Source organism: Canis aureus, chromosome 2 (genome assembly GCF_053574225.1).
Source record: "Canis aureus isolate CA01 chromosome 2, VMU_Caureus_v.1.0, whole genome shotgun sequence".
Taxonomy (NCBI): Eukaryota; Metazoa; Chordata; class Mammalia; order Carnivora; family Canidae; genus Canis; species Canis aureus.
The window spans coordinates 14,103,451-14,123,213 of record NC_135612.1 but is presented as its reverse complement, the minus strand read 5'-3'; the positions used below and the strand labels follow the sequence as shown (position 1 = coordinate 14,123,213).

Sequence of the window (19,763 nt, the reverse complement as noted above, 5' to 3'; positions counted from 1 at the left end):
CCTTCTAATTGGGTAAACCAGTTGTTTACTGTTATTAAAATAGAAAAAATCGATGCAGTAAAAGATACAAAGGCACCTCTTTATGTATACCTGTGGAAAATGGGATTACCTGTGTTTATTCTCTGACCCTCTCAATAGTCCTGAGACCATGCCAGGGTTCTGCAGGCCACAGGGTCCACTCTCCTGAAGTCAAAGAATAACCAGTGGGGAGGAGAGGCCTCATACTGAAGATGATCCCATTAGTAGGGAACACATACCCCTCACTCCTCAAGTTCCTATAAAGGGGGATTTCTCTTCTCTTGCCAGCTCGGGGTGTGTTTGAAGAGGTGCTGTTCCATCCCTCCTTTGGACAAGGGGAATTTTTCCGGTTATATTAAGGACAGTCTTTGAGCCAATGGGCCATACCTGGGTGGGGTAAGTTGTCCTCAAAGGTGGTCCAGAGCCACATTTATCCCCTCCACAGTGCTGCCTGCCTCAGGCTTCCTGGGTTGGGAAAAGCACAGCTCCTTTTGGGTTAGTCTGCATTTTGCCTGTCTCAGGCTACCCACAGTCTTCCCTTTGGGGAGGCAGCCTGTAGCCCATCTTTTCCTTCCCTTGCACTCTGGGGCCCTCTCCCATCATCCAGTGACTGGGTTTGTGAGGGACATCTTCCAAGCAAACGGCTGGGTGAAGGCAATCCGAGTCGGCTTCATGGGCACACTCTTGCCACACACGGGGGCTGCACTCGAGATGCTAGGGGACAGCCCTCGTGGCCACATCTTCCGGTTGAATTCTCTGATTTCCCGGGGGTTGTCAGTTCTTCGTTCCCAGAGCGGATCCTCTGGTCCCTGTTTGACACCTCTGGCTAGAAGTCAGGGCACATCGTGGTAAAGAACATTCATATCTGATCCTCACGATGGCTTGTTAGAATAATAAGGAAAGGCGTAGAAAAGCCTCACTTAAATACAGCCTGTAATTGTACTTACAAAGTATTCCAAGTTTCACACAAGCCACACAAGAGAAAATCGAGAAGGCAGTTGTTTTGCTCTTTCCTGAGAAAGCTCAGCTGCAGGCACCCAGAGGCTACAGCCCTGCTAGCAGGGAGGGAGGACCTTGACTGGACAGAAAGAACCAGAAGGCATCAAGCCCCAGTTATGCTAGGTGCAACCCCAGAAAGGTGACACATAGTTCTGCACTTCCATTGGTTCCCCTAATACCCCTGCCTCTCTCCTCCCTGCCTCAGCTTTGCACAGCTCACCAGAAAAGTCACCTGGGGACAGCAAATATAAATTTGTGTGTAAATATAGACCTGTGTTTATTTTATTTATTTATTTATTTATTATTTATTTATTTATTATTTATTTATTTATTTTTAGACCTATGTTTAAGTATCACCTGTTAAACTAGAATTCCATTGATTACATTTTACCCATTCAAATGTTTAGTGTATTTAATAAGAAAAGACTGCTATTAATATAAGAAAGAAATCGTACTTAAAATATTTTAGGAGGCCGGTTCTTTAACAGATTTCCCAGGACCTGCTAACATTTGCGAGGGTACAGTGACTTGGGGAACGTGGTTTCTCTTACAACCAAATGTTAAGATCATGGTCTAATAATACTCACCTGGGATATAAATAGCATGACTGGGGCCACGCTGACCCATTTATCAGCCTAGGTGTTATTTCCCCTTAAGGGCCATCTTTGGACAGCCTTGAACTTGGAAGAACTCGGCTGGTAGGTGTCCCCGCCCCCCCCGAGGGGGGGCAGGATGGAAGCCACGGACCTATGGCTGCAGTTAGTAAAACAACACACGTGCAAGAGGTCGAATCACTTTCTTTTAAAGTAAACAGGGTGTAGAGCTTTGGCTGTGACTTTTTTGCCTGGTTATCCTTGTTGCTTCCTCTGCCCACCGCTGATGCCAAGCTCTTGGAGCCCTCCGGGTGACACCCCTTTCCACGCCTGCACATCACGCAGGGTTGCCCAGCAGGGAACTGACGGCCAGAGGAGATGACGGGAGAGACCGCGCACCCCCAGGCTGGCCTGTCCCTTTCCCCTGCTCAGCAGCCAGAACCCGGCTGTAGGGCCCCCCAACCCCCGCCGTGACACTGGGGAGACTCACTGGCTTAAAAACATCCAGGAACGAACCTCTGGGGGATCTTCACCTAATCACTCATTCATTTATTCATGCAGACATCTAAGAGCTATTTATCCAATGCCTACTGTGTGCAACCAGTCTTAGTGCTGCAGATACAGCAGTGAATACACAGACACAAATCCCTGGCTTCATTTTAGTGAAGATGGACAGCACACAAAATAAATCACATTCTGAATTAAGTGAGGACTGCTCTAAAGAAAAATAAGGAAGAGGGATAGGGAATGTCAGGTGGGAGGCCTTGTTGCAAAGGTAACTTTCTCACAAAGACTGTGGTGAAGGTCACCAGTTGATGAGCCCAATCCACGCACACAAGTCTTTTTTTTTTTTTTTAAAGATTTTATTTATTTATGAGAGACAGAGAGAGAGAGAGGCAGAGACACAGGCAGAGGGAGAAGCAGGCTCCACACAAGGAGCCTGACATGGGACTTGATTCCGGGTCCCCAGGATCAGGCCCTGGGCTGAAAGCAGTGCTAAACCACGGAGCCCACCGGGCTGCCCTGCCCACAAGCCTTCTAACCAGTTTTTGGTGCCTCATGCTTAAATAGGTGCCAACAGCCAGATCTCAAATGTTCAGGGCAGGGCACAGAATGGCCTTCAAATATAAAGCAGGAATAGAAAATAGGGACTCAGGGAGACCAGAGGTAATGCAGGACTCAGAATACAGCTTTTAGAAAAGCTCCAAGTATAATTAGTATCTTTGAGAGATTTAAAAAAAAAAAAAGGTGTTTGGATTTATAAAACAAGAACAAGAGGAAAAAGTAAAAAACAAGAACAAAAAACACAACTAAGAAGAACTCTGGGAAATAAAACAAATCATATTTGGAAAAAACTCAGTAAAAGTAAAAAATCACAATAATCTCAGATAAGCTATTGCATTCATGGAACTAAGACAATTCTATAAAAAAGGAACATTCAAATAACACTGGAGAGCTGTTGGCAGTTAAAAACCTGATGTCAGAAATGAAAAACTCACTAGGAAAATATGAAGATAAGGATGAGTAATTCCCTCCGGGGGGGAAAAAAAAAACAAACAAGAGGAAATAGAACAAAAATTAAAGGGCAAGTCCAGGAAAAGCAATATTTGACTACTATGAGTTCCAGAAAGAGAACACAGAGAAAAATGGAGGGGAGGAAAGTATAAAATAACCCAATAAAATTGCCTCTGGACCCTCCAAGTTTCCATGTGGTCCCAAAACGTATGAAAAGAACTAGACCCTCACCAAGGCATATCACTGTGATATTTCAGAGCATGGGGCTTAAAGGGAAGATTTGATAACCTTCCAGAGTATCAAACAAATAAGAAAACCAAACAGGTCCTCTACCAAAGACTGAATCAGAATGGCCTCAGACCTAACAGCAGCACTGAAAACTAGACAACGGGCAGTGTCTTCAAACTTCTGGAGGAAAACGATTTCCAACTAGAAGCTATCGACAGGGGAACTCGGAGTCAAATATGAGGGTAAGCTAAAAAACATTGTTAGACAAGCCAGATTTCAAAAAAACATACCTTCCATGCTTTCTTAAAAGCCATGGAGTATATATGGTCTTCTGGAATAAAAAAGAAGGCTAAAAAAAGACAAAGGCACAATCTGCTCACTTTCATTTCCACGCTCCCCTTCTTTCCTTAGGTGTAGACCTCCGGGAGTTTTAGCTGGGCACGGGCCTTCCCAGTGGGGACCCATTGCAGCTCCCTGGGGGCCTAGACCGAGTTCTGGCCGATGGGCTGTGAGCAGAAGTGGTGCCTACAGCCCTTGGGGTGACTGTGACTCGGTGGAGCAAAGCCTCCGGCCTGCCTCTCGCCTGTCGGCAGAGAAACAAGCTTCCACCGTAGTGTGACGTCTTTGGTAAAGCAGATTAGCTGTAAGAAATATGTATGGAGGGCACCTGGGTGGCTCAGGGCATCTGCCTTCAGCCCAGGGCATGATCCTGGGGTCCCGGGATCGAGTCCCACATCGGGCTCCCTGCATGGGGCCTGCTTCTCCCTCTGCCTGTGTCTCTGCCTCTTTCTCTGTGTCTCTCATGAATAAATAAATAAAATCTTTAAATTAAAAAAAAAAAAGACATATGGCAAGGGGGAAACAGGAGCTCGAGCCCAGGAGAGAAACCAAGTCCTCGGGGGACAGTGAAGCGAGCCGGGCCAGGCCCGAGAGGCGGCGGCCCAGAGCGGGCCGTGGAGGGCTCTCCAGTGTGGCCTGTCCTTCGTTTCCCGTGACGTGAGCGGAGAGCCCAGAAGAGCCCGCAGCACACGGTCACCTGAGGGTGCCTTGTGCGGGTGACCCTTTCATTCTTCCCACCACACCTGCCAGCTCAGGCCCCCCCCCCCCGCCCCGCCCCAGGGCAGTGTGCTTTGGCGCCCCCCGGAGCTGGAGGTGGGCCGGAGAAAAGGCGCAGCGGCCCACTTCCCTTGACTCTGTTTCCCCGGGATGCCCAGTCCTCGTTCCCACGGGCGCTTTCCCCGGCACGCACTCGGGGCCACCCCTCGGGTACCGCCAGGGAGGTCGAGGCCCACCGTCCTCCCCAGGCCCGTGCACCTGATGGGGGGACCCCGCCCTTGCCTTACCCAGCCCGGCTGTGTTTGCTAACGCTTTTCAAAACTAAAATGTGTTGCTGAGGGATATTGAGGGCGTGAAACTACAGAGAAGCCCCAGCACGATTACAGCAGAAGTGAGCTAGTGACCCCCTCTGCGGCGGCGGGAGGGGGTACCTGTACCTCGGGAGGGGCGTCAGGCCCCGGAGGGCCTCGGTTCCACAGGCGCTTCATTCCTCAGCCTGGGAGCCAGACGTGTGGCTGATAGTTTACCCAGAACTGTGCGGTCTGCGCACTCAGACGTATTTCTAACTAGGCTCCAACGAAACTGATCCACGTGTGGTCAAAACAGGGCTTTGGGATGGGCGGAGAAGGAAGGGCGTCCAGTATTGTTTGACATCTTAAGCCTCGTGCCTGTATGGCTTTGATGAAAGAGATCGTCTGTGCTAGAAACTGGGCACACAGGATGTTCAGGTGGAGACTCTTGCCTTTGAGTATTTCTGAATCTGGCAAGAGAGAAGAGCAGTACAGAGCATTCATGGCAGTTCAGCCCTATGAGAGGGTTTTTTTTTTTTTTTTTTTTTTTTAATGTCTATTCATGAAAGACAGAGAGAGAGAGAGAGGCAGAGACACAGGCAGAGGGAGAAGCAGGCTCCAGGGTCACACCCTGGGCTGAAGGCAGGTGCTAAACCGCTGAGCCACCCAGGGATCCCCGCTATGAGAGTTTTGAAGTACCTATATGTAGAGTGCTTTAGGACACGGAAGAGAGAGCAATGGCTTTTTTTTTTTTTTTTTTTTTTGCCAAAAGGTAGTGAGATGAGAGAGGAGGTACAGGGGAGATAGTCTGTAAATCAGGCCTTAAAGGAGAATTTTGGAAGTAAATCAAAGGTGAAGACGGTGTCTCAGGACGAAATGTGAAAGTGTGGGCAAACGGTCTGGAGGGGATTACACACTGTGCAGGTTGCCTACTGCACAACCTCCAGGGGGCAGCCCCAGTGTTGTGCAGTTCATAACCTGCACAATCATCCACAGCAACCTGGTTGAAGGGTATTAGGTTAAGAAAGGGAAAAATAGAATGTGAAATGAAACTGTTATTGATTCTAAACATTATTCATTAGGTTAGTGTTGACATAGTCAAATTGTCATTTCAATAAGAAATTTGAAAATCACACGACCCATTTGTACTCAGTGAAGGAAAATAGCATGTGCCTTTATTTATAATGGTAGGGGACAAACATGAATACAGTTTGAATGCGGTGTACTTCACATTAACATGATTCCTTAAGGTATTGAGGATATAGAAAAGAAATAGACAAAAATCACCATCATTTAACCATTCACATTAGGAACAGCAAAATTAATATTGCATTTCTAGAACAAACTGCACCATAAGAGTGGAGGGGAAAAAAGGAGAGAGAGAGAGAAAATCATTTAGGACCACGCCTCTCAAGTATGGCCACTTTCATAGACGTATTCTAGGGAGAGGGGTTTGCAAGTTTTCTGTGATAACATTTTAGATGTTGTATTTTACTTTTGTTCATAATCTAAACAAGTTAAGACACACTTATTGAGGATTACCTGTATGACCACCGTGCATAAGAGAGATGCCCCATGAAGGCAGCAGCTGTGCTTATACCCCTATCTCTGTGGCACCAAGTGAAGACCAACTGCGCTTAATTTTTCATGTGTTTCTCAAATTGGGTCCTCTAGACCCTTCCTGGAATTGTTGAACATTTCCTAGGAGCTCTCTGAGTTGTCTAGGTTAAGAACACTGATTCAGAGCAAAGATTCTCAAGATAGGGTGGAGTGGGGTGGGGATCATGACTGGAGAAACATGTAGCTTGAAAAAGCATATCAAAATACCTGTTGCTTTCATGATGCAAATTCTATAAAGTCAAATTCAACAAAGTAACTTTCAGGCAGTAGCAGAAAACCAGTTACAGATTCATCCTAAACTTGGATCAACTTGGGATAAACTTGGTTGAGCAACACTGGCTCTGAGGTAGAAGAGTCCTAGCATATGGAGAGCGGTCAGGAGGAGACACGTGCCAAAGAGAAAGGACACCTTTTGGGTCACTGAGTGAATCCCAAGCCATAGCTTGTCATGGTCTTTTGGAACCCAAAGGGCCAATCGAGAAGAAACATAAGATACCCATCAACTTTCTCAGACCTGTGGTTTGGGGCAAGTTGGTCCACTTTTAATACTGAATCAAAAGAACAAAAAGCTATTTTTGCCCAAAGCCCCCTCACTCCCCCCCCCCTTTTTTTTTGGTTAACATATTTCAGAATTTTAAATAAACAGTTGGTTGCTGTGGCTGTTAGCCCCGGATCCATCCACCAGGAAGTGTGGTTATCATTTGAAATGCCATCCAGCTCTCAGGGGGATATCATCCTGGGGTCTGCTCTGCCAGGGAAACAAAAGTCAAACAAGTGGATTTTCTTGGAAAGGTAAATTCCCCTCATTTTTTTTTCCATTACCACAGCACTTACTCTTGCCTTTTAAGCACATTCTGTTACAAATGGCCCTGAGCTACAGTTGGCAGTAAAATAATGAGATCCTAGAACGCTGGAGGACAATGCAAATAGACCTTGTGAATAAGGGGAGCGCTAAGCGCCCCCCCCCAACACAGAGGTAGTTGGGGAAATGGTCTTTCATATCTTCCCAGCAAAGTCATTAGTTTTCTTCCATTTTTACTCTAAGCCTAAATTGCTCCAAAGTGTTCCAGAATAGGAAACATTTAGCACCACAGTTAATTGGGGTTTGAGTACTCGGATACGTGGGGTGAGGCCAGAAAGCTGCACAAGCAGACGTGGTGTTCACTTGCTGCGAGGACGTTGTAGAATTGTGATTAGGAGCTTCCTAAAACTGACTACTTCATTTCAAGGTACTCAATTTTTTTTTTTTAACTTCTGTTGCTATTTTGAGTGACCACCACAAATGACACACACACATTGCTCAAGGGTAAGTTATTAATTCACGGGCAATAAATACCTCCCAAAGATATTTTGGTCTATGAACCATACATTGGTCAAAGTCTCCTTTGACTTTAAAAAAAAAAAAAAAAAAAGACAACTGAGTCTCTCTGCTTGTGAGTCAGTGGAACTGGCCTACTTAGCATCTAGTGAACAGTAACAAGAGCTGGGGCAAGACCCCAAAAGTACCCCGGTTCTGTTTTGAAGAGTTCATCACCCGTGGCTTTCCATTCAGCCAAGGGTCTCCTTTGAGTGGCAACTGTAGGAAACTTTGTTCTGACATTTGGGAAGCCGATCAGATTGAACTGATTTGCAGTGTAAACACAGGTAATGCCAAATTACCTCGTTTTCCACACTGTGTTTAGAATAATCCTAATTATTTACCATGGCCTGTGCGCCCTGGCGCCTGCCCCCATCTCTTGCTACTCTTCCTTCTCATTGCACTTCACTCAGTCTGTTCTTGCTTTCTGTTCCTTGGATAGTCCATACTTGTCAGCTCAGGGCCTTCGCACCTGCTGTTTCCCTGGCCCTAAAAGCTTTTTGGCCTTATCTTTACATGGCTGCTCCTTATCAAGCAGGTCCCAGCTCCGCCAGCTGAGAAAGGCCTTCCTTCACCCTATTAGCTACATTTCCTCCTACCCCCTGCCTTGTTCCATCACGTTATTCTGTTAATTTGTTTCAGGAATTATTTGCTTATTTGGTTTTGGTGGGTCCACCTCTCTAGAACAGAGGTTCCGTGTTAGCATTTGGCTCATCCCTCTACTCTCCGTCCCTCACACAATGTGTGCACATAGTAAGTGCTCAGTAAGCATCTGTGAAATGAAGGTCGAGTGAAAGGATTTCCTCCTGTCCACACAATCTCTTTGCAAAATAGGAAACTCATAAATGACATCACAGTTCTTTAAGTCACCCCACATCACTCTTTCTCTAGCTGAACTGCCTTTCTGGAGGGTAATAAAATCCAGGAGAACTCTGTCATCTCCCGGTGTCCCTGGCCGGCACCCCACCCTTCTCTCACCTGTAATTATTGCAGAGCTCCAATCTGCTGTAGCCGCTTGCACAGTTCCCCACTCTGATTCATTTCTATCAGATCGCTGCAGCCACCGATACAGTCTCTTCCGATAAAGACCCGAGGCACCTAAAAAAGCAAGCAAACCAAGATGGGTAAGGAGTGTCACTATTTGGTTAGAAAGAATGACAATTTTTTTTCCTTCCTTTAAAAGTTTCCTGTGATTCCAAAGCTTTTAAAAATCGCTTTACAACCTCCTCTTGCATATTCTTTCAGGTCGGAACTTTGCTGTAATCGTAAAATTATTCACCAAAGAATGTTCCTAGGCCACGGTGTTCTTCATGTGGAGGATGCTGTGCGTTGAGATGGTCTAACTTGTCAACATAACTTAAAATTTTCGTTCTCGAGAAACACAGTTCAGGGAAAGAATTTTGGTTGCTGCAGCTAGACCACCCTGGTTGCATTCTGGTTTCTCTGTAGCTGGGACCACACCGGAGCCCTGACGCTGAGCCATGACAACCGGGAAGGAGTTGGTTTCTCAACACAGCTAGAAAAGCATCTGCATCAGGTCCCAGCCCCTGACTGTAAGATTCCCAGTCCGTCAGAGTCATCTGTCTCTGTTGTGAGCTCTGTCCTCAGCTGGGGAAGGGGGGTATCGGGCTCCCCCGTTTTCTGTCTCCGGCCTTTCATAATATGTTCAAGTGCTATAGCTCTGGGACGGAGGGCTACTTTGGTTTCACCCCTGGCACGTGTGGGTCACCCGAGGCAGGCCAGGCCAGCAGAGTCATTACACCTGCCAAATGCAATCGTCCCCGGTCACACTCGGGCTCCCTCCGTGGTGCTTCCAGAGTGTTTTTAGAATCCCAAGGGAGGAGGAAGTCCTCTCACGGTGGCCCAGACCACTTCCAGGCTAACTTGTAAAGAAAAGCTGACAGGCAGTAAAGAAACAAGCGCAGGACAGGTCACCTGACTGTCAGAAGCCAGCAGGCCCTCTTCCTGAACCCTAGGAACCTACCAGAAGGGGCAGGAGAGATGAAAGACAGAGGGCAGCGAACGTACCTTCAAAGCTCTTGATTTTCCTCAAAAAGGCATAACAAGTCAAGTGAATTTTTTAAAACACGAGGAAGATGAGAAAGAGGGCTGAATCACTACTTCAGGTAAGTTTTTACCGTGATTTTATTAAGAAGGGGTTCTGGGTGGGAGTGAGCTTTACAAATCAAGGCCAAATAGTAAAAGAACCTGCACTACATTTCCAGGGCTACTTCCTGTGCCTGGAGACTGGGCACGAGCACACCGAACTGCATCCCAGTGACGAAGCGCACGGATGTCCTCTCCAGTCCCAGACAGCAGCGCCTGCTCCACTCGCCACCGGGGCCCTGTGGCCACTTCCTGGGTGGGAAACTTAGCAAGGCAACGTATTTTTATCAGCAGACGGAACAGCTATGGGAAGATGAGGGCAGAAATCTAAGTTTTCCTTTGGGTCCTGTCCATTATTTTAGAAAACCCAAAGCTCCCACTGCTCCAAATTATTGGGGATCTTTTGGCTTTTGTCACCCTGGGAACACAAGGCGGTGGTCAGGGTAGCAGCAACTGCAACAGAGCCCCGGTGTAATTGTAATGTCACTGTACTGCAGAGCTCCTTCTTCAGAGGCATTGCCTGATGAAATAGAAATCATCTGAGCTTTATTTATTTGAGGGAGAGAGGGCGGGAGGGAGTGAGGGAGCATGCGTGCTGGCACTCACACAGGAGTAGGGGGAGAAGCTGAGGGGGAGGGAAAGGGAGGAGGAGAGGAATCTCAGGTGGACTCTGCACTGAACGTGGAGCCCGGCGCAGGCCTCAGCCTCATGACCCTGAGATCATGACCTGAGCTGAAACCGAGAGTCAGACACCTCACCGACTGAGCCCCCCAGGCGCCCCGAAATCATGTGAGCTTTAAACAAGCAGATGCAGTCACTCTTGAACTTCTATATTTTCAAAGAGAGCGGAGCGGTTGTCACTACGCCTCCCACTTGCCACATCCCCACCTCCGACCAGGCTGTTGGCCGAGACGGTTTGAACCCGTTGGAAGGAGGCCCTGAGGAGCAAGGGGTCCTCACCGTAGGCCCCACCTGGCAAAGCAGCTGGTCTGCCTGCGAGCCCAGAGGCCCCCCTGTCCTTACGCCCACCCCCCAGGGGAGGCCACAGCGCAACCACTTAAAGCACAGCAGTTACTGGGACCTGCGACAGAGGCTGGGCTCCAGGCTGCACGTGCCAGTGTGGGAAGCTGTGGTGACCCGACTGCTATCTGCTGAGGAAGGTGAAGACACCCGTGCTCTGGGGGCTCCCCTGCAAGCCCCAGCCCCCTCTTCCAGGAACTTGAGCGCCTCTTTCTGTCAAGCAGCAGAGAGACAACTGCCACCATTCAAACAAGCCGCAGGACCCTGGGGCCTGGACTTCCCTGGTGCACCTTGCCCCTCCCCAGCCCGGCTCCAGGTGCCCGGAGACAGACCCTGCTGCTTCCCAGACTCTTCACCACCTCCCTGGCAATGCCCCGGGTGCTGCCACCAGCAGTTTCCATCTGAGTAACTGCTAGAGCCTCCAGATGTCTCCCAGCTCCAGGCTGGCCTTCCTGCGCTCACTTTCCCCCACAGACCCACGCTTTCAAAACTCAGGTTGGGTTACTCCCCTGCTCACAACTCTTTAGTGGGATCTCGTTGCACTTCCGAAGCCACAGTCCTTGGGACAGCCTGAAAAGCCTTCCCGGCTACACCCCACTGCCTCATCTCCTCCTCCTTTCCTCCTGACTCACAGGGCTCCAGCCACACAGGCCTCCTTGCCAGGCATGTTTCTACCACAGGACCTCTGCACCTGCTCTTCCCACTCCCTGGAATACTCTGCCACTAAATTTCTGCATGCATGGCCCTCTCACCTCCCTTAGAGACCTACTAAAATCAGCGAGGCCCTGATGGCTCTGCTTAGAACTGTACCTTGATGCCTACTGTCCACCTCCCTTTCCTCCCCAGAGCAGTGATCACACTGGCCACCTTCCAACAAACTGTTTTATTACTTCTTGTGATTACTAGAATGCAAGTTTCACAAAGGCAGGAGTTTTTGTTTGTTCTGTTCCTGGCACTTTCCCAATGGCCAGAAAAGTGCCGCTATATGTAGTTGGTGCTTAAAAAACTGCTGCATCCAACAAAATTAACCTTCAGAAGTGAAGGAGAGATACTTTCTCACATAAGCAAAAATGGGGGAACCTTGTTGCCAGTAGAGCTGCCTTGCAAGAAATGTTCACAGGAGTTCTTTAGAGGGAAGGAAAAGGTTACAGGTCAGAAACTCGGATCTACATGAAGAAAGGAAGAGCATAAGAGAAAGAATAAATGAAGATGCTGAGCCAGGAGCTTTGGCCAGAGCAAACCCCAAACACTTTCTCCAAGTACACGGCCTGATTGAAGACATGGGCTCCGGGCATCAGTCAGGTCCTGCTGGGCTCCTACTATGTGCCCGTCGCCGGAGGTCATCACAGGGAAAGGAACACAGCAACTACTTCCAAGTGTCTAGTCTCTTCAGGTATAAACCCTTCCTTATGAGGGAACGTGAAGCACACACCGTAAAAGGATCTGTTCTCCCCTTTGGAGGAATGCATTCAGGACCCCGGAACCCATGGAAGGCCCTTTTAAAAATTCAAAAACAGACTTAAAAGACTACAAGACAAATTGTTGCTTTATGAAGAAATAGGGAAAAACAATGTGTCGAATGTAGGAAGAGGTTTCTCCTGCTAAAAAGATGCTGCTAGGCTGACAAGCGGCTCTCAAGATTTGTTGGATGTTGGAATTTTTTTTCCCCCTTGGTAGGAAATAAATTATTTTTTCCAGCCTTATTAGGTATAATGAACAACTAAGTTTGTAGATATTTAAGGTCTACAACGTTATGGTTTGGTAATACATGCACATTGTGAAATGATCACCGCGATCAAGTTAATTAACACGTCCACCACCGCACATAGTTAACTTTTTATGTGTGTGGTGAGAACACTTCGGTCTCCTCCCGCAGCAAACCGCAAGCATAAAGGACAGTATTTATTAATGACAGTCCTCACGTTGCCCACGAGATCCTCAGAACTTCCCCATCTCTGGGACAGACCTTGTACCCTTCAGTCTGGGGGTCTTCACAACTATTGATGCCTGGCTCCCACCTCCAACGTGTGGCTGAACTGGTGAGGGGAGTGACCTGGGCAGCCGGAGTTTTTACAGCATCTTCGTGTGATGCCAACGTGCAGCAACATCTGGGAGCCCCCCCGCGAGGCACGCACCCATCACGGGGTCCCGGGCAGTGCTGGCGCTGCTCTCTGGCTCGCAGGCCCGGGGCAGCCCGCCCAGCTGGTCCCTAAGCAGCTGGCGTCTCTAACCACGATGGCCTCCGCTGCAGGACCTCTGCTCAGGCCCAGGAGTCCTCAGCTCACAGCGGGGGCCCCGGGAGCAACAGGGCCACAGGTGTAGCCTCCCTCTGTGCCAACAGACTGATGGCTGAGGAGAGGCTCGAGAAACACCCCCCGCCCCCCGCCCCGTGCTTCCTGCTCAGAACCCAGATAAAAGCCTGGGAGTCCAACTGAAGCAGGTAATGTGCTTCTGCAGACACAGTGTCCGAGAGGATGCGCATCCTGAAGGGGGCTGGGGTGGGGGGGTGGCCGGTGGCCCCCGCCCCACCCGGTGCCAGATCTGGCCATACCCCCCAGAAGCTGGGGGTGCTGAGGAAGAGGAAGCCTTTCCAGGTAGAGAAAAGCAGTTCCTAGAGGGCCTCACAATCTATGGGAGCCAAGGGGACTTGGAAGTCCCCTGCCTGTCTGGTCTGGTGGCCGAAGGTCCTTGAGGATCCCCGAGGTGGCGCCTCGCCCAAGGTCACGTTGCAAGCCATTGTGAAATCCAGGCTGGGACTCTGGCCCCTGAACTCCCTACCAGGGCGGGCCTGGAAACATCTGTAACATGGAAGAAGGAGCAAATCGTGACCCTTTCCAGGGGAGGGAGTGAGTTAAGATAGGGAAGAGGGAGCTAAGGGCCTTGTGGTTAAAGGGCGCTTAGAGGGAAGACCGAAGGCGGCAAGTCCCCCTCGGCCGGATGAACTCGGGGGAGGGCGTTCAACGCGCAGGTCACACTTGCCCCCGCGCCCCACTTCCCACCCGGCCGCAAGCTGCAAACTGTCATTTCCCGGCAGTGCTTGAAACAAAGGCCGGCGGGGGCTCAAGCCGGCGGGGACAGCGCTGGGGCCGCGAGCCTGACGCACCGCACCGGGTCCGCCGCCTCGGGCTGCAGCCCAGCTGCCGTCCCGGCGGGGTCCTCGCCTGGAGACCCCCCAGCGCCCCGGGGCTGCAGCCCAGCTGCCGTCCCCATTGGGGTCCTCGCCTAGAGACCCCCCCAGTGCCCCGGGGCTGCAGCCCAGCTGCCATCCCGGCGGGGTCCTGGCTTAGAGACCCCCCAGCGCTCCAGGGCTGCAGCCCAGCTGCTGTCCCGGCGGGGTCCTCGCCTAGAGACCCCCCAGCGCCCCGGGGCTGCAGCCCAGCTGCCGTCCCCCTTGGGGTCCTCGCCTAGACGCCCCCCCCCCAGCGCCCCGGGCCGCGGCGCATCCCCGCTCAGCCCCACAGGGAAAGGGAATGGGGGCGGGGGAGCTCCGGCCCGGCCTCGGGGAACCCACCGTCCTGGCGCCCGTGAGCTTTTCCAGATAGTCCTGAATGCTGCTGGTGTCGCCCGCGGCCGTGATGTCGACGAATTCCAGAGCCCCCGGCCGGAGGGGCAGCGCGCCGAGCAGCTCCTGGGCCCTTCGGCAGTAGGGGCAGGTGGGCTTGACGAACACCACCACCTTCCCGGGCTGCAGCCTGCTGCTCACGAACGCCTGGGCCATGCCGACCGCGGCCCCGGCTCGGCTCCTCGGCTCGGCTCCTCGGCTCGGCGGGCGCCCGGGCAGCTGGGCTGGAAGCCGGGCCGCGGCTGGCTCGGGTGTCGTGTCGGGGCCGCCCCGGGGCGGGGCTCGCCGGCGGCCTGCTCCGGTTTTAAAGAGGCCGCGCCGCGTGCTCGGCCGCAGGCTGGGGTGGACCCTCGGCTGGGGTGGACCCGGGGCTCTGCCCCGCAGGCGGCGTGGTCCGCCGCTTTCCCCGGCCACCCGCCCTTCGGGAGAGCCTGGGCAAGTCACCGGGGTGGGGGGGCATGACGTCTGCGGGGGCGACATGACGTCTGCGGGGGGGCATCACATCCGCGGGGGGTGGGGCATCACATCTGCAGGGGGGCATCACGTCCGCGGGGGGGCATCACGTCTGCAGGGGGATCAAGTCTGCAGTGGGGGCATCACGTCTGCAGGGGGGTGGGGCATCACATCTGCAGGAGGAGCATGACGTCTGCGGGTGGTCATGACGTCTGCAGGGGGGCATCGCATCCGCGGGGGGTGGGGCATCACGTCTGCGTGGGGGGGGCATCACGTCTGCAGACCAGCACCGGGGAGGACACGGAGCCGGCACTGGCTTCTCGCCGCCAGGTCCCCGCGTCTTCACGCAGAAGCAGGATCACTCACGAAACACTGAGATCATCTTAGAGGAAGTGAAACCCAAATTGTGACTCTGCTTCCCATCTTGACGTGGCTCCCAGGGCTTGGTGGCTGGCCTGGTGGAGGGGTGTTTGCGGCCTGATTGCTCTCGGGGAGCTAGTTCCCAACCCTTAAAAAGTCTCCACGGAGGAATCTGGTCTTGCAACCTGTCTCCCTGCGATGTCGGGTCAGGTCCATTTGTGGCAGCAGCGGAGGAGGGGGGGTGTCCAGCTCAGCAGGCCCCGAGTGACCCTGGCTTTTCACAGGCCATCAGCTAGTGCCTGCCTTGGGGACACCTGCTTCCCCGTTGCCACAGCCTTGGAATCTGTGACCCTTGAGCACCGCCTTGCCATGAAAGCGCGTTCCAACACGCACCCGGATTTCACACTGCGGGTTCAAGGAGGGTATTTTTCTGGGTGACCCTCGGATGGTGGCCTTCGGTTTCACCGTTTGGGGAATGCAGCGGTGCAATGACTCGGCCACCACATTCACCTCCAGGGTCCTGAGACACAGAGCAGGGGCTGCGTGGTGTTCTGGCCTGTGCGGCCGCAGTGCTCCTAGGCCTTCCGTTCTAGGCCCTTCTGACCCCTCAGGGCGCAGTAAGTTAAATAAATACACCAAGGAAAAAACCCACCTTTAGAAGTGAATCCTTTTCTGCGGGAAGTTCTACGCTGAAGCTGGGGTGGGGGGCAGTGAGGGGCGCCTCCACCCCGGGGGGGGGGGGATCAGGGACTGGGCCACGGGAAGAAGGTGGACTCCCAGATGCAGCTGTGATCGTCACTAAGATCAAATGGCAGAGGGAGAAGCCTAGAGTTCGAGTCACATAGAGGAGCTCCCCAGGGAGCTCCCGGCCATGGACAGACCGGGCTTCAGGGGGCCTGGGGCAGCTTGCGGGGTCACCTCCCCCCTGCAGAAGCACAGGGCCGGTTCTCTGGCCTCCACCACCCCCCTTCCTTTAGGGGGCTCTCCCCGGGTCGGGGTCTCTCCAGGGACCTCAGGGGTGCTGTTTTCTGTTCCCCGGGGCCTGGGGTTCATGGTCAGACCTTGCACCTGGCTGTTCCCTCTTTGCTCACTGTCTGGGCCGCCCTGTCGCTCTCTGTGCCTCTTTTTTCAACAGCTGCAGGCACTGTTCCTTGTTAAAAACCATCATCACGGCCAGCTTTCATCTCCTTTGACCCTGCTCACCTGGCTCTACCCCTTGCCAACAGCCAGGGCTCAGGAAACTTGCTGTTGGCTTGCCCTCCGTAGTCCTCGCCACCACCTCCCACTGTCCCCCGCTTGCTGCGATCTGACCTCCTCATCTGCCTACCATCCTGCTGACGCTCCTCTGCTGAGTCACAGGGTGGCCAGGGTTCCTGACAGCCTAACTGCAAAGTGTGGGTGTGCAGGGAGCGTTTGGTAAGCTGGTGGAGTGGACATAGGGTCCCCGGGGGGCTGGGTCCCTGGGGCAGAGACTGGGATCACAGGGAGACTGTCTTCCGCCCCAGGCTCAGCCCTGGCCTTGGGACAGATGGCCACCTGCCGAGAAGGCATTGGCCTGAGGCGCTGTGTGAGCCACGGAACTCCGACAGATGACAAGTAGGGGGTGTCCTCTTCCTTTCTCAGAAAATGCCGTGGCTCCCGCTCAGGGAAGAAGTCAGAAGAATACTCCGCTGCTTTGGCGTCACCAAGGTGTGTGGCTTTGGCAGAGCAAGAGACGGAGGCCCTGCGCCAGGGGGGCCGCGGGGGGCCCTGGCGTCAGATGGGGGTGTGGGGGCCAGCACGTGGACACTCCGCTCGGGCCTGTGCACCCCACTCCCAGGGCCTCAGAGAAACAACGGGAAGCGAGGACTCGTTTTCAGGGAGTCCTGGCTCTGCAGAGGGTTGGCCACAGGCCGGTGATGCATGTGAAACGGTGGCTCGTACTGCCTGTGTGACCTCGCGTGTACCACGGGCCGATGGGGCCCGGGGAAATCTGGCCACAAATGAACATTTTTCAGGCCTTTTCCTGACTTGCCGCCTTTGCAGGTCACCGTCCCCTCTTGAAGCTCTCTTCTTTGAAGAGTCATTTTCCTGTATCTCTGGGCATCCTGTCTCACATTCTTTCTCAAGAATTTTGCCCACACATGTGGTCTATCCTGTGGCTTGGTCGTCTTCTCACTGTCACTCACCACCATCCCACACCCTCCTTGAAAGACGTCATCTGCCCACGTGGCTCCAGCTAGCACCTGTTTGCTGATGAGTACCGAGTTTATTTTTCTTATCTAGATTTTTCTCCTGAGCCTCAGGAATGGGTAGCTCATGGCCTATGGAGAAGACCCACTGGGGGTTCCTAAGGCATGTTAGCCTCAGTGTGAGCAAAACCGAAGGCACCCTCCTCTCTTCCATACCTACGTATGTTCCCATGAGCTCCAGCACCTGCCTTGTTGACCTGGGAGGGTCTGTACTCCGCTCCCTGCCCCCCCAACCCCACCCATGCCCCTGCTTTTGTTTATACAGAGTGATCAGACTAAGGATTTGGCCTCCCCTGTACCCCTCTTTCATCCTGCCTGCCGGCCTTCAACCAGCCCTCATCAGTTCTCTGTTAGATTTTGTTAGCATCTCCATCTTGGCCTCGCAGCTGGAGACAGATGGAAAGGTAAGGGCTCCCCCCTGGGCTGGGCCTCGGATCTCCTTGAAGGGGTTCTTGGGTACTTCGAGGGAAAGCACATGGATTTAGATTTCAGAGCATCACACAGAATATAATTCCCCAGTTTGTTTGTTTTTTTATAGCCCTAGCCTCCAACTGGATATCTCAATTTGGATGTTTTAGGTGTAAATTAACAGAAGACCCAGTTAAAACTAGTTTTGATTAGGGCTTTATTTTCTTTGGCTCTCAGGAAGTTGGGAGGGAGGAAGGTGGCTCCGAGGGTCAGTGATCAGGGGCTCTGGGGAGACGTCTCTGGGATTTCCTGGGTCCTTCCCTGGTGGCTGCAGCTGGTCCAGCCATCATCTGTACACCTGTGTTCAAAGGTGGGAGGTACAGGGGGCACAGGCAGGGCATTCCTCCTTCCATGCTTTTTCCCCAGCAGACTTGCCTTATATCCCCTGGGCCGGAACTGGTTCGCTTGCCCACCCCACAGTCAGGGTCTCTCTTTCCCGAACACTTTGCCGAGTTCTCTGGACCAGCGGGAAGAGATCAGTAGTCAGCCTTCCCCTGGACCGCATGCGGCACTCTGATTTTATTGTCCACTACCCCCTTTCACCATCAAGAGCAGGGGGTGCTTTCCCCCATGCTTCTCAAGGTAGCTGCATCAGAGGCAAGGGGGGCATTTCTGTCCTGCTTAATTACTCTTGTGTTTCTTAGAAGGATGACTTTGGCCACAAGGAACAGAAAGCCCAACTCAAACTGGTTTGAATGATAATATAGATTTTTTTTTAATCCTCCAGGAATAGGGCCAGCTTTATGGCGGGCATAATTCAGTGGCCTTGACTCCATCTGCCTGCCCTTGGCCTGGGATGGGTTCACCCTCGGCCTGGTGGTGGGATGCCTCAACTCTGTGAACAAAAATGTCCTGAGGAAGCTAGAAGTTTTCCCACAGTAAGCCTCCCCTTGTATCAGTGGTCCGAACTGTTGCGTAGGCTCACTTCGGGCCCAGAGATTAGCAAGAGGAATGGGGTGACTCTGCTTGTGGAGAAGATCAGGCCAACTGCTGGAGGGAGATGGTTTCAGCTTGTCCCGAGGGGACGGGCTCTGCTGGGGAGGAGTGGACTCCGGAGCGAAGCTGCAGCTCTCGAGGAAGAAGGAAGGGGAAGATGCATGCCAGCGGGGCAACCTGCAGTTTTCATGGCCAACTCTCAGGGCAAACTTCTTAGAAGCAGTCAGCCGCCAATAGGAACTTCATCTTGCTTAGTCGGACCAAGCTGAAAACACTGAAATCAAAGATGGGCCGCTTCTCCTGTTCCACGCAGTATGTTTTTTTACTGAGGTGCAGCGCCTTCCAGGCCTAAGTGTTTTTTTAGCAGTTTCCTGTTACTCCTTGCCCAAGGCAGCTCATCAAAAATAATGCAATAAATAAATATCCCCCTATAGCAGGTACCTGCCGTTTGCAGATAGGAGAGCAGACTCGGGGAGTTTGCAGACTACTTAAAATCACAAGTGACCACTGTTGAGTTGGCGGTTTGAGGTCTACCAAGCGGAGCAAGGATGCCCCGGTGGGAGCGAGGGGCCGGGCAGATGTACAGTTGTGGAGCTTCGGGAGCCAGTGTCCAAGCTGGCCCTCGGTACTACTGGCCTCCTGGAATTTGTATCCTGTGCGGTGGGCCCCTCTTGCATTGATAGGGCTGCCATTTATTAACCAACAGGATGTTGTAGGAATGATGGATGTGACTTCTGAGAGTAGGTCCTAAAAGACATTGTGGAGGTGCTTGGGTGGCTTAGTTGGTTAAGTATCCGACTCTTGATTTTGGCTCAGGTCATGATCTCAGGGTCATGAGACTGAGCCCCACATTGGGTTTTGTACTCAGTGTGTAGTCTGCTTGTCCTCTGCTCCCCTCCTCCGTCCTTGTTCTCCCTCTCTTTCTCTAAAATAAATTATATATATATTTAA

At 52.2% G+C, this 19,763-nt stretch overlaps 1 protein-coding gene and 2 long non-coding RNA genes across 6 annotated transcripts in view; 2 read left to right on the top strand and 1 right to left on the bottom strand.

The window, feature by feature from the left end:
- LOC144293223 (uncharacterized) overlaps positions 1-10,372 on the top strand; it is a 20,235-nt gene extending 9,863 nt beyond the window's left edge. Inside the window, exons 2-4 of the long non-coding RNA XR_013360643.1 lie at positions 9,126-9,229; positions 9,653-9,802; positions 9,902-10,372. This is a non-coding gene — a long non-coding RNA (uncharacterized LOC144293223). The remainder of the gene's footprint in view (positions 1-9,125; positions 9,230-9,652; positions 9,803-9,901) is intronic.
- GLRX (glutaredoxin) lies at positions 5,842-14,792 on the bottom strand. Of its 2 annotated transcripts, none has more exons than XM_077864287.1 (3): positions 14,314-14,792; positions 8,655-8,774; positions 5,842-7,062 (listed from the first exon to the last, which is right to left on the bottom strand). In XM_077864287.1, the coding sequence occupies exons 1-2, from the start codon at positions 14,518-14,520 to the stop codon at positions 8,661-8,663; spliced, it is 321 nt and encodes a 106-aa protein (XP_077720413.1). In that variant the 5' UTR covers positions 14,521-14,792; the 3' UTR covers positions 5,842-7,062; positions 8,655-8,660. The 2 variants fall into 2 exon arrangements, with proteins under 2 accessions (XP_077720413.1, XP_077720409.1); XM_077864283.1 differs by having other exon boundaries at positions 5,842-7,067; positions 14,314-14,784.
- LOC144293200 (uncharacterized) lies at positions 13,191-19,763 on the top strand. 3 transcript variants are annotated; one of them, XR_013360626.1, is made up of 6 exons: positions 13,191-13,242; positions 16,313-16,593; positions 16,801-16,866; positions 17,463-17,568; positions 17,674-17,812; positions 18,604-19,763. It is a non-coding gene; the product is annotated as an uncharacterized LOC144293200 (long non-coding RNA). The 3 variants fall into 3 exon arrangements; XR_013360624.1 differs by having other exon boundaries at positions 17,443-17,568; XR_013360635.1 differs by lacking the exon at positions 17,463-17,568.